The 12524-nt window shown below is 39.2% G+C and overlaps 1 protein-coding gene across 1 annotated transcript; it reads right to left on the bottom strand.

Annotated features, from left to right (window-relative positions):
- Positions 1 to 212: 212 nt before the first annotated feature.
- On the bottom strand, positions 213 to 7363 carry LOC134616193 (uncharacterized). The gene is made up of 3 exons (XM_063460922.1): positions 5702 to 7363; positions 3941 to 3990; positions 213 to 1906 (listed from the first exon to the last, which is right to left on the bottom strand). Exons 1-3 carry the CDS (start codon positions 7357 to 7359, stop codon positions 213 to 215), a joined length of 3402 nt encoding a protein of 1133 aa, XP_063316992.1. The 5' UTR covers positions 7360 to 7363.
- Positions 7364 to 12524: the final 5161 nt, after the last annotated feature.

Here is a 12524-nt window from a genome sequence, read left to right as displayed (position 1 = left end):
CGCCTCCATGTCTAAACAGAACCAGGAATGAGCTCCACTTAAAAAACTCAAAATCATCAAGAGAACAAATAGAAGATGTCAAGGTACCGCCTATAATGTTTTACGCACACCCGATCTCTGTGCAGTGCAGAAATGCTACAACAATGATCAAGAGAGAATAAAATGAAGCTAAAATACAGATTTAAGCCCACAGTAATATGAAAGACTTCAGTCTATTTTAGTTTAACGAATTCAGCAATTGTTTTAAAAATCAACCAGTCATCTGTGTAAAGCCAAAGTCCAGCATAGAGCGGCTGAGTGAATGTGGTCTGGACTCTGTGGAGGAGAGTCATGGTTTCAGAGACATCATAGAAGGACAAAATACCTGCTCTGTGATCCAGGTACACTCCTACTCTGGAGGAACGAGGACCTGAGACAGGAGTTTGGATGTTGTTGTACCAAAATGTGTAACTGTTGTTCTTGCAATTTAATGCCCAAGATTTGTCATTACGTCCAAAATTACATTCTGTCCCACTCCCTGCTCTCCTGATATTCTTGTATGCAACTGCTATATACACTCCTATGCCTCTCCACTCCACCTCCCAGTAACAACGTCCAGTTAGACTCTCTCTACTCAGGACCTGTTCGTATCCAGTGAATCTGTCTGGATGATCAGAATAAGACTGATCTTGAAAAACAAACGTTGATTTTCTGTGCCTTTCTGATAATACCAGATTTCTGTGTACCGTATTTGGATCCAGTGTGATTTCACATGAATATTTTAAGAATTCAGCTCTGGTTTTTGCCTCTGGTTGTGACAGTAAAACATCCACTTCAGTGACTGAGATGTTTGTCCATTCCTCTCTCAGAATGTCCTGTAGTTTATCTCTGACCTCTGACACAGCTGCTGTCACATCCTCAAAGTAGCTCAGAGGACGGATATTGATGCTGGATGAGTCTGTAGACTCACTGAGTGCTGACAGTGAGGGGTAGTTGTGTAGAAACTGGATGTGATCCTCTGTGTGTGAGAGCTGCTTCAGCTCAGCATCTTTCCTCTTCAGCTCAGTGATCTCCTGCTCCAGCTTCTCCTCAAGCTCTTTGACTCGACTCACTTCAGTTTCCTGCTGGGATCTGATCTGCTGCTTCACATCAGAGCTTCTTTTCTGGATGAGATGGATCAGCTCAGTGAAGATCTTCTCACTGTGCTCCACTGTTTGATCAGCAGACTGATTGATGGCCTCCACCTCCTGTTGAAGCAGCTTCACATCTTTCTCTCTGTCCTGGATTCTCTGCTGGATGTTTTGTCGACTCACCTCCAGCTCTCTCTGCCTCTCAGTCCTTTCTGCTGCAGCTGAGACTGTGTCGTGGCCTTTATGTTCATCCACAGGGCAGAGATAACAGATACTCTGCTGATCAGTACGGCAGAACATCTTCATCACCTCATCATGATGAGAGCAGATGTTCTCCTGGAGCTTCTTGCAGGGCTCCACCAGCTTGTGTTTCTTAAATGTAAGTGAATCATAATGAGGCTGAAGGTGTTTCTCACAGTATGATGCCAAACAGACTAAACAGGACTTGAAGGCTTTCATTTTTCTTCCAGTACAAACATCACAGGCCACATCTTCAGGTCCAGCATAGCAGTGATCAGCAGGAGCAGCTTGGAGTCCAGTCTTCTTCAGCTCCTCCACTAAATCTGCTAACATGGTGTTTTTCACCAGGACAGGCCTCGGTGTGAAAGTCTGTCTGCACTGAGGGCAGCTGTAGATTTTCTTCTCCTCTTCTTCATCCCAAAAGCCATTAATACAGTTCATGCAGTAGCTGTGTCCACAGGGAATAGTCACCGGATCCTTCAGTAGATCCAAACAGATCGAACAAGTGAAGCTTTCTCGGTCCAGCTGAACTCCTTTCTGTGTCATTTTTTTTCTAACTGTTAGTGAGCGTGATTGTATGGTTGTGAGTTTCCTTGCAATTCAAATTAATCTGAGCTATGATTTAAACATAAGGTTTGCTGTGAATGGGACTGGTCAGCTCTTATATATCACTACATGCTACACCCATCTTCAAAATGCAGATCTGAAGGGGAGGGAACAAGGAAACATTTAGACAGAGAGGAGGTGCTGATGTAGGGAGTAAGAAGAAGAGGGAGGGCTATCAGGGAGGGCTGTGATTCATTCAAGGAAGGGGATGGATTTGAGGGACGGAGACTGTATGTTCTTTCCCCTTTTCTGTCCAAATCTTTTGTAACAGATTTTTAAAAAATTAAATTCTCAATTCTCAGTTTCTACTTTATATCTGCTAAATGAAATGTGTCTGTTCCTTGCAATAATTCAAATACAGCAGATGTACAGACACATTAGTGACCGCTTCAGGAACTGAGCTGATAAAACGGCTTTTTAAACACTTGTGTATTATGCATTTTTACCCTACATTTTCAGTTTTTAGATAGAAAAACAAACCAAAAGCAGAACAAAGAACCTTCGTCTGACAATAAAAGCAACACAGTGCAACACAAAATGACAAATCATAATTTCTTTTCTGAAGTTTATTTTTTGACAGTTAAACCTAATTGTAATCAAGCTCATCTCATGGATGTGACTGTAGAAAGCCCAAAACTGTATTTTACATAGGAGGTACCGAAACCTTGTTGTCACAGTTAAATCTGTGCAGCTCTTCATCTTGTACAGAAAGTATACAGGATGCAGTAGGAGACCAACAGCACCCTCAGTGTAACTACACTGATTAATACTGATGCAAATGGGATTAGCACACACAAAATGTGTAGAGTAAAAGTTCACTGTTGACAGCTACAGTCAGTAGACTCCGACTGTAGGATTGTAGACTGTCAAACTCTTTCACTGAAATCAAGCTCATGTGGAATAACTTTGTTAAAACACAAGAGTCACAACAGTCATGCCGCTGACCATGACAGGACCATGACACACCGAATATATTTTGACTCTTTTCATTAGTCAAATTAAACTGAATAGCTTTGTTTAGACTGGCCAGTATGAGAACTACCTTCCTATCCAAGCCACTTTAGTGAGCCGAGTTACTGTTAGGGTGTTACTCTATATTGTGAATACTACAAGTTCACATCTTTGTTTTATTTTCTTGAACAGCATGGGGCTTAAAGACAATATTAAGAGAAAAGCTATATTTTTATTATGCAACGCATAACAGGTACAATGTGTTCTTCCAGAAGAACCTCACTCTGACAAAGAAGACAACATAGAGGACCGGCTAAATTGGTCTTTTACTGCCCTCTACTGCTTTGTATTGAATCTGTGTTTCACAGTTAAATCTTAGTGGGGGGGAAAAGAGAGCCCAGAACTTTGTTTCACATAAAAGGAGAAGGCAGCTTGAGATTAAAAAACAAGATATTTTGTTGTCACAGTTAAAGTCATGCAGCACTTTGTCTTGTGAAGAAAGTATGTCACCCTCGGTTTAACCACACTGACAAAAGCTGCTGTATAGATGATCAACACACACAAATTTGACCCCTGCAGGGCACATTAAAGCACCGCAAACTGAAAACCAATAATAATGAATTACAGTAGTCCAGCCTAGAAGTAATAAATGCATGAACTGTCATGGGTTCATGTGTTTTTTGTGGACTTATTTATATTTCTGGGGTTATCTTGGGCAGGCAGTTCTCGCTGGTCGCCCGTGTGTCTGTTTAACATGCCTTGCTGTCATATGTTCGTTGTTGTTCTCTCCCAGTGTGTGTGTGTGTTTGTGGGGCAGTGTCTAGAGTTCCCTGTAACATCAGGCCCAGAGAGTTTTTCCTGCAGTGGAGCCAGCCACACCTGAGGGATAATTACATGCACCTGTCAGCCTCGTCTGGAGGGCTAATTAACGGAGTAGCTGAGCTGCAGTCGATGCTGGATTGTTAAGAGAAATCAGTTATTTCCCAGCAATTGTGGGACAGTGTTTTTGGAGTTGAGAAGTGGCGTGTACTTACCAGTTGCTTGTTGTTTTCCCAGAGTGTTGTGGACACGGGAGTTGAGCGCTCTGTACATAGACACCACAAGGGGGAAGGAAACTCACCAAGGACACTCGAGAAGTCGCAGCACGGGAACAAGAAGCAAGCACAAGACAAAAAAACTCTCACAAAGAGGATTGTTTGCTCTTGTCATCATTCTTATTCACTATAAATAAATTCACAGTTTGCTGCACAGTCCTGTGTTTGGGTCCTGCTTCCACACCCCTTGACATGAACCCAGTTTTCGGCGTCACTCTGAGTGGGCAGTGCTTTCTGTGTCTGTGCTTTCTGTTTCCTTGCCAAATAAACTAAGGACAGATTATTTTCTTCCTGAACCTGCCAGTGTTCCCAATGTTTATTTAAATTCTGATTTTGTGAGTTTAAAGTCCAAAAAGAACTTTTTTGAACTGTATAACTGTGAAGTTGTATAACAGTTGTATGATTGTATAACTGTCAAGCTTCAATTTTGCTGTACATGTACAATGACAAAAAAGGTCTTTTCTATTCTGCGTTGGTGTTTCTAAACTGGCCAGTTCCTCCAGAGATTGTGTGAGTTTGGTATAGAAAATGTGACGTGAACATTTCTGGACTAAATATGAGTGAAAGTGTTGTCCATGAGCCTGTCATTGACTGTTCTGTCTCAATTAATTCTGTGTGTGACTTGGAACAAAATTAGAAAAGAACCTATTGACAATGTTTCTAAGGATGCTTCCCCTAAGACGGCTTCCATGCCTCCGCCTGTATCAGAGACCAAACCTGCGGGTCCCTCTCCTCCTGAGCCAGAGGCACAACCCCAGCTTGAGCCATCAGAGCCTGCCGTTTGCCTACTGCAGGGGTATCGAACTCCAGGCCTTGTGGTCCGGTGTCCTGCAGGTTTTAGATATCATCCTGGGTCAACAAACCTGAATCAAAGGATTAGTTCATTAACAGGCTTCTGGAGAACTTCAAGACATGTCGAGGAGGTAATTTAGCCATTTAAACCAGCTGTGTTGGATCAAGAACACATCTAAAACCTGCAGGACACCGGGCCCTCGAGGCCTGGAGTTTGACACCTGTGGCCTACTGAGTGCCTGCACATCACTGTGCATAGTGGTTATAGTTTAGGTTATTCTGGATTTAAGCTCAGCATTGTAATTACTTGTTTAAACTATTTAAAATTGTTTTCATAGTTATTCTGGTAGCTTTAATAAATCTGGTAAAAGTAATGTTTCAGGTTTCTGCTGTAACAACTCCATTTCCTAGATTGAGAACTAATGCTTACAACTTCTTTGATAGTAAACATAATATCAAAGTCTTTTATTGCATAACAAATTGTAAATAAGTTTTAAAAATGTAATTCAATCTGTTGAAAGACTGGAAACAAGAAATACCTTAAAGCTTTCATGTATCTATTTATTTATTGCCGTATCTATTGCCATCTATTCTCTTCTACTTATCCAATTGAGACACATCAAAGAAAGGTCATTTGTCCAATGCTTAAAAATGTGGAGTAACTTTACCTGTGATGAATCATTACATCAAATCTTTTTTGTTGTCAAAATCAAGTAAAGCAAAAGTTGACTTCTTTTTTATGAAGAAGAAAGTTGAAAATATGTACTCTTAACTACTACTTCAGTTCAGATTAGGTTCACACTTTCTCCACCAATTTTGAGTATATATATATATATATATATATATATATATATATATATTGCACAAAATGTCAAAACAATGATTCTGAGAAAATAAAATGGAAACTACTTCAGTTTCATGAACTCAGCAGTCTCTCCAAGCCAAAGTCCAGCATAGAGCGGCTGAGTGAATGTGGTCTGGACTCTGTGGAGGAGAGTCATGGTTTCAGAGACGCTGTAGAAGGACAAAATACCTGCTCTGTGATCCAGGTACACTCCTACTCTGGAGGACTGAGGACCTGAGAAAGGAGTTTGAATGTTGTTGTGCCAAAATTTATAACTGTTGTTACGATCTAATGCCCAAGATTTGTCATTACGTCCAAAGTTACTTTCTTTCCCTCTCCCTTCTCTGCTGATATTCTTGTACGCAACTGCTACATGACCTCTTCCCCCTCTCCACTCCACCTCCCAGTAACAACGTCTAGTCAGACTCTCTCTGCTCAGGACCTGACACCAAAAAGTAAATCTGTCTGGATGATCAGAATAAGACTGTTGTTGATCCATGTTTGTTACTTTTCTGTTCTCCTCTGATAATAACAGCCGTTTTTGTGCTGTGTTTGGATCCAGTGTGATTTCACATGAATATTTTAAGAATTCAGCTCTGGTCTTTGGCTCTGGTCGTGATAGTAAAACATCCACTTCAGTGACTGTCAGTGAGATGTTTGTCTGTTCATCTATCAGAATGTCCTGTAGTTTATCTCTGACCTCTGACACAGCTGCTGTCACATCCTCAAAGTAGCTCAGAGGACGGATATTGATGCTGGATGAGTCTGTAGACTCACTGAGTGCTGACAGTGAGGGGTAGTTGTGTAGAAACTGGATGTGATCCTCTGTGTGTGAGAGCTGCTTCAGCTCAGCATCTTTCCTCTTCAGCTCAGTGATCTCCTGCTCCAGCTTCTCCTCAAGCTCTTTGACTCGACTCACTTCAGTTTCCTGCTGGGATCTGATCTGCTGCTTCACATCAGAGCTTCTTTTCTGGATGAGATGGATCAGCTCAGTGAAGATCTTCTCACTGTGCTCCACTGTTTGATCAGCAGACTGATTGATGGCCTCCACCTCCTGTTGAAGCAGCTTCACATCTTTCTCTCTGTCCTGGATTCTCTGCTGGATGTTTTGTCGACTCACCTCCAGCTCTCTCTGCCTCTCAGTCATTTCTGCTGCAGCTGAGACTGTGTCGTGGCCTTTATGTTCATCCACAGGGCAGAGATAACAGATAATCTGCTGATCAGTACGGCAGAACATCTTCATCACCTCATCATGACGAGAGCAGATGTTCTCCTGGAGCTTCTTGGAGGGCTCCACCAGCTTGTGTTTCTTGAATGTAGGTGAATCATAATGAGGCTGAAGGTGTTTCTCACAGTATGATGCCAGACAGACTAAACAGGACTTGAAGGATTTTATTTTTCTTCCAGTGCAGAAATCACAGGCCACATCTTCAGGTCCAGCATAGCAGTGATCAGCAGGAGCAGCTTGGAGTCCAGTCTTCTTCAGCTGCTCCACTAAAACTGCTAACATGGTGTTTTTCATCAGGACAGGCCTTGGTGTGAAAATATGTCTGCACTGAGGGCAGCTGTGGATTTTTTTCTCGTCTTCTTCATCCCAGAAGCTTTTAATACAGTTCATGCAGTAGCTGTGTCCACAGGGAATAGTCACTGGATCCTTCAGTAGATCCAAACAGATCGAACAAGAGAAGGTTTCTCGGTCCAGCTGAACTCCTTTCTGTGCCATTTCTCCTCTCAGTGTCAGTGACTGTGTGAGTTTCACTTCCTTATTATTGAAACTAGTCTGAGCTCTGATCTGAACAACATGTGTTGCTGCTGTGAATGTTCCCTGTCAGCTTATACACATGTTGGTTACACCCATCTTCAAAGTGCAGATCTAAGGGGAGGGAACACAGAAAGATATGGACAGACAGGAGGTGCTTAGCTAGAGAGCAGGAAGAAGAGGGAGGGCTATCAGGCTTTTATTCATTCAAGAAAGGGGAGTTTATACTTTAAATCTGCTAAATGAAATGTTTCTGTTCCTTGCAATAATTCAGATACAGCAGATGTACAGACACATTAGCGACCACTTTAGGGACTGAGATGATAAAACAGGGCTTTTTTTAAACACTTGTGTATTATGCATTTTTACCCTACATTTTAAAGTTTTTCACGCTGTAATTCATTCCAGGAAGCAGAGAGAGGGTTTCTGTTTCACTGTTTTTATTTTTGAAACCTTAAAGAAATAACTAAATCAATAACAATATAACTGGATGCCTCTCAGTTCTTCATGTTAATCTCCTATATGAATAGCTGCTTCTGAGATGGTCAACAGTGTGAAGTTCCTGGGTGTGCACATATCAGATGACCTTGCTGAAAAGAAGTCTCTGCAGTCGATAGTGTGGACAGCAGAGAGGACAATTGGAGGCCCTCTCTCACCCATCTCCCAACTCTACGACAGACACATCATCCGACGTGCAAACAGCATACACTGTAAAAAAAAATTGTAATATAAAAGTATTTTACTGTGCATTTTACAGTTTTGTACTGTTCTTCTAGAATATCATTAAATTTACATAAATAGACTGTGATTTTACATTTCAAATGTAAATTAACGTAAAATCACTGTAAATGTAATAAAACATAATTTTCTTGTTTTTTAAATGTATCTGTCTGTACATATGCATATTTAGATTGTTAAAATACATTCACAAATGCATCATGATTTCACAATTATTTGTCTGTTATTTGAAAGATTAAACTGTTAAATTCAAATGTAATGCTATGGAAAAATATATAAAATGATTCGTATAAGCTTTTTTTACATCAAATAATTATTATTATTATTGTTATTTAGGGCGATCGTGGCTCAAGAGTTGGCAGTTCGCCTTGTGATCAGAAGGTTGCCGGTTCGAGCCCCGGCTCGGACAGTCTTGGTCCTTGGGCAAGACACTTCACCTACTGGTAGGGATTGTAAAGCGCTTTGAGGGTCTCATAAAGCGCTATATGAATGCAATCCATTATTATTTAAACCAACTGTTAACTGTATATTTCTGTACATTTAAGTATTATTATTCATATTGCGACATTCATTGACCTTGTTTATTGGTAATTTCATTGTTTAATCACATTAAATTGTTCCTTATTTAATGTTTAAAAGCACTTGAAAAAGGCAAAATCCCATGTAAAATTAGGGCAACAAACTGTATTGTCATTACTGAAAATAACCGTATTTTCATGGGAAAGTTATTTTCTGTTATTTTATGGTATTATTTTGGCGCCCCAGCTGCCGGAATATTACTGGTTTTTTAGGATTTTTTTTTTTTTACGGTGTAGTGAAGGACACTTTCTACCCCTCACATGCACTGTTCTCCCTCTTTTCATCTGGCAGACGGTTTCGCAGCATCAAAACCGTAATGAACAGACACTGCAAGAGCTTCTTCCCCCAAGCAGTCAGAGCCCTCAACTCACTACCACCAAAGAACTGATATACACATACCCCTCTACAAACACCTTACAATACTCATCAAAAGACTCAAAAACAACAACAAATTGTACAAATCCACCTGGGAACAATATGCTTATTTTCACACTCAGTCACATAGTTACTGAAAACACATCTAAACTATACTACATTTGCACATTTTGCATCTTGCACATGTCTTTTCATGTCTCGTCTATAATATCCTGACAATAACCCAACCTGGTATTCAATCCCACTGCACAATCCACTTTGTATTGTCTCTGTCCTGTCTTTGTTTATCGTACAGTTAGTATTGTATAGTTATCATTATTGTATTGTATAGTTAGTAATTAGTACCTTTTTATCCCATAATTTTACCGAAATTTAGCACGTTATTTATTTGTAATTTCTAGTTTAATATCTTTGGATATATATCTTTTATATACTTATAAATGCACCATGGGGCAGGGCTTGGGGTGAAACAGAATTTCAATACCCTGTATACTGTGTATACTGCTGTATTGACAATAAAGCTCTTGAATCTTGAAATAAATTCACAGTTTTCTGCACAGGAAGTCCTGTGTTGGGGTCCTGCTTCCACACCCCTTGACATGAACTCGGTTTTTGGCGTCACTCTGAGTGGCCAGTGATAAGTCTGTGTTTTCTGTTTCCTTGCCAAATAAACTAAGAACAGATAATTTTTTCCTGAACCTGCCAGCGTTCCCAACGTTTACTTGAGTCCCTGCGCATACTCGTAATATTTTAGGTTATTCTGGATTTAAAATAAAATGTATGTGTAATTACTCATTCAAAACATTTTAAATAGTTTTTATAGTGATGTTCCAGGTTTCTGCTGTAACAACTCCATTTCCTAGATTGAGGACTGATGTTTACAACTTCTTTGACAGTAAACGTAATAGCAAAGTCTTACTAGTTAGAAAAATTGGTTTTCCTCTTCATGCTACAAAAATGTGCAAACTATAAGTTTGAACCAGATCTATCATTTCTTGTACTACCCACAATGAAAGTTCATTTTAACACAATTAATGATATTTATCTGTGTGCTGATTTTTAGATGAACATTTAAATTGGACAGTAGTGTATGTACCTTTTTATCAAAAAAATATTTAAACTCACTGTAACAGGACGGCCTTTTGCAGCTGGAGGCAGACCAAGACAAGTATAGTGGAACGAGGCATTTATTCACAATAAAGCTCTCCTCACAAAACAATTCACTGCATCTAATGACAACTGGCAGCCTTAAAAATACCCTCAGCTGTCACAGGCTAAACCATTATTCCACTAACAGGTGAGTTTTCAAATCCCAACCTTCCACCACATACAATAAATAAATTTCAATATATAAATATAAACATACATTTCACATTTTCATATTAAGAAATATTTTACACTTTATCCTTACACCACACCCATTACTATAAAAACACCCAAAAACCCAAGCACAAAAGATTACCCACACCTCCTTAACCCATGGTCTCTCCCGGAACCTTTAAATGGTGCCTGGACCCCCCAGGCAAACATTTGCCAAAATGTAACTGGTGTGGTCCTGCGTTGTGTCTGACAATGAAAGGTAAAAGAAACAAAGACCTCCAAGTCATTAACTTGCCCAGTCCAGCTCCTCTCCTACAGGGGAATTGTAGAAAATGGCGCTGCATTTATTTTTACATTAAATATAAAGTACGAACTTACATGCAACATATTTTACATAAGATTAAAAAAAACACCAACATGAAATCCGACATACCTGACAATGAGAGGTAAAAGAAACAAAGACCTCCAAGTCATTAACTTGCCCACTCCAGCTCCTACAACCAAATGCAAACAGTAGGGAAGAGGGTTAGCTCAACCCACCGCAACTTCCAAGCTAGCAAGAATTATCTATTCATGCTAGCATTAACTGTGCCTATAACATGTGGCACACGAGCATCTACCAAAGACAGGCACAATGATGACAATAATTGAACTAAAAACACAATCAGAAACATCTGGTTGGCTAAATATACATTATATGTGTGTTGCACAGTGTTGGGAAAGAAATGACACCAACCTCTCCCACAGGAGAATAGTAGAAAAGGGGAGAGGCCAAAGAGGTACGCCGTATTTATAGGGTTGCACCAAAGAAGAAGAAGAAGGATGAGGAGGGGCTCTAACAGATAATGAACATAACTACAGGCTTGAAGGTCCTAAAAGTCAGGTATAAACTGGCAAATAAAATTTGTGTAATTATAACAATATGTAATTTATGACCCGGTTACATAAACACCCTGGAGAGTACACAGGAAAGAAAGGTGAGTAATCACATCTTACAGTCACTTCTTTGCACCACCTTTACTCCTAGATTTTCACACGCACACACACAGGCACACATTAGTTCTCCTTACTGATAAACCTTATTTTCTCTCAGTCACAACCTTTCCTTTAAACAGACAACCACCACATTTGTTGATGAGAAGCAGCTGTGCAGGACCTGGAACAAAGGCTACCAACTGATTTTAAAATACACAATAAATATTCAATAAATAATTAAACGTATTGTGTGCAAATGTTCTTCATGTGCAAATCTATGCTTAAAGTGCGATGCTAAGTAAAGTACTAGATAAGGCGCTTTTAATAAAGTGAAAGGTGCCCCTTAAATGTTTTACAAATTGTATTATAAATAATTGTAGTAAGGGAGTCCTTTTCCTTACACTCAACGTCTTTTCTTTACATGCTGTATCATTAAACAACATTGGGATGGTGTCCAAGAATGGTTAGCACTGAATAATTTTAATACATGTGTTAGAATGAGATATGGTTCAGTTTGGTGTTTTTATGGAGAACAAATTAATGTGTAATAACGCTTTTATTATTGTCAAGTTTTATATTCATAAGTGAAGATTATTTATATAATATCGAACTTTTCTTGCATTTAAAAATGTTTTTGTTTTTTTGTTTTTTTAAATGTAATTCAATCTGTTGAAAGACTGGAAACAAGAAGTATCTTAAAGCTTTTGCGTATCTATTTATTTATTACCGTATCTATTGCCATCTATTTTCTTCTACTTATCCAATTGAGACACATCAAAGAAAGGTCATTTGTCCAATGCTTAAAAATGTGGAGTAACTTTACCTGTGATGAATCATTACATCAAATCTTTTTTGTTGTCAAAATCAAATAAAGCAAAAATTGACTTCTTTCTTTTTAATGAAGCTCTTTTAAGGAAGTTGAAATCATCAACCTGAACCTTGCCGTGTTTCAGGAGGACTACTTCAGTTAGTCATTGAGATTAGGTTCACATTTTCTCCACCATTTTTGAGTGAAATCCTGGAATTAATGTAGAAGAAAAAAAACTTTGTTAAAATATATATATATATATATATAGCACAAAATGTCAAGACAATGATCAGGGAAAATAGAATGGAACTAAAATACAGATTTAAAGCCACAG

The sequence above is a fragment of the Pelmatolapia mariae genome, linkage group LG18 (assembly GCF_036321145.2).
Source record: "Pelmatolapia mariae isolate MD_Pm_ZW linkage group LG18, Pm_UMD_F_2, whole genome shotgun sequence".
Classification (NCBI taxonomy): Eukaryota; Metazoa; Chordata; class Actinopteri; order Cichliformes; family Cichlidae; genus Pelmatolapia; species Pelmatolapia mariae.
This window is presented reverse-complemented; position numbering and strand designations above follow the sequence as displayed.

Bases quoted from the DNA above. Each gene is read 5' to 3' on its own strand.
- LOC134616193 (XM_063460922.1), bottom strand. From the start codon at position 7,359: ATGGCACAGAAAGGAGTTCAGCTGGACCGAGAAACCTTCTCTTGTTCG. The intron at 3,991-5,701 runs GTAGTTTCCATT...GTCTATGTACAG, and splicing joins GCTGAGTTCATGAAACTGAA to AGCGCTCAACTCCCGTGTCC. The intron at 1,907-3,940 runs GTAAGTACACGC...GCTCACTAACAG, and splicing joins GGGAAAACAACAAGCAACTG to TTAGAAAAAAAATGACACAG.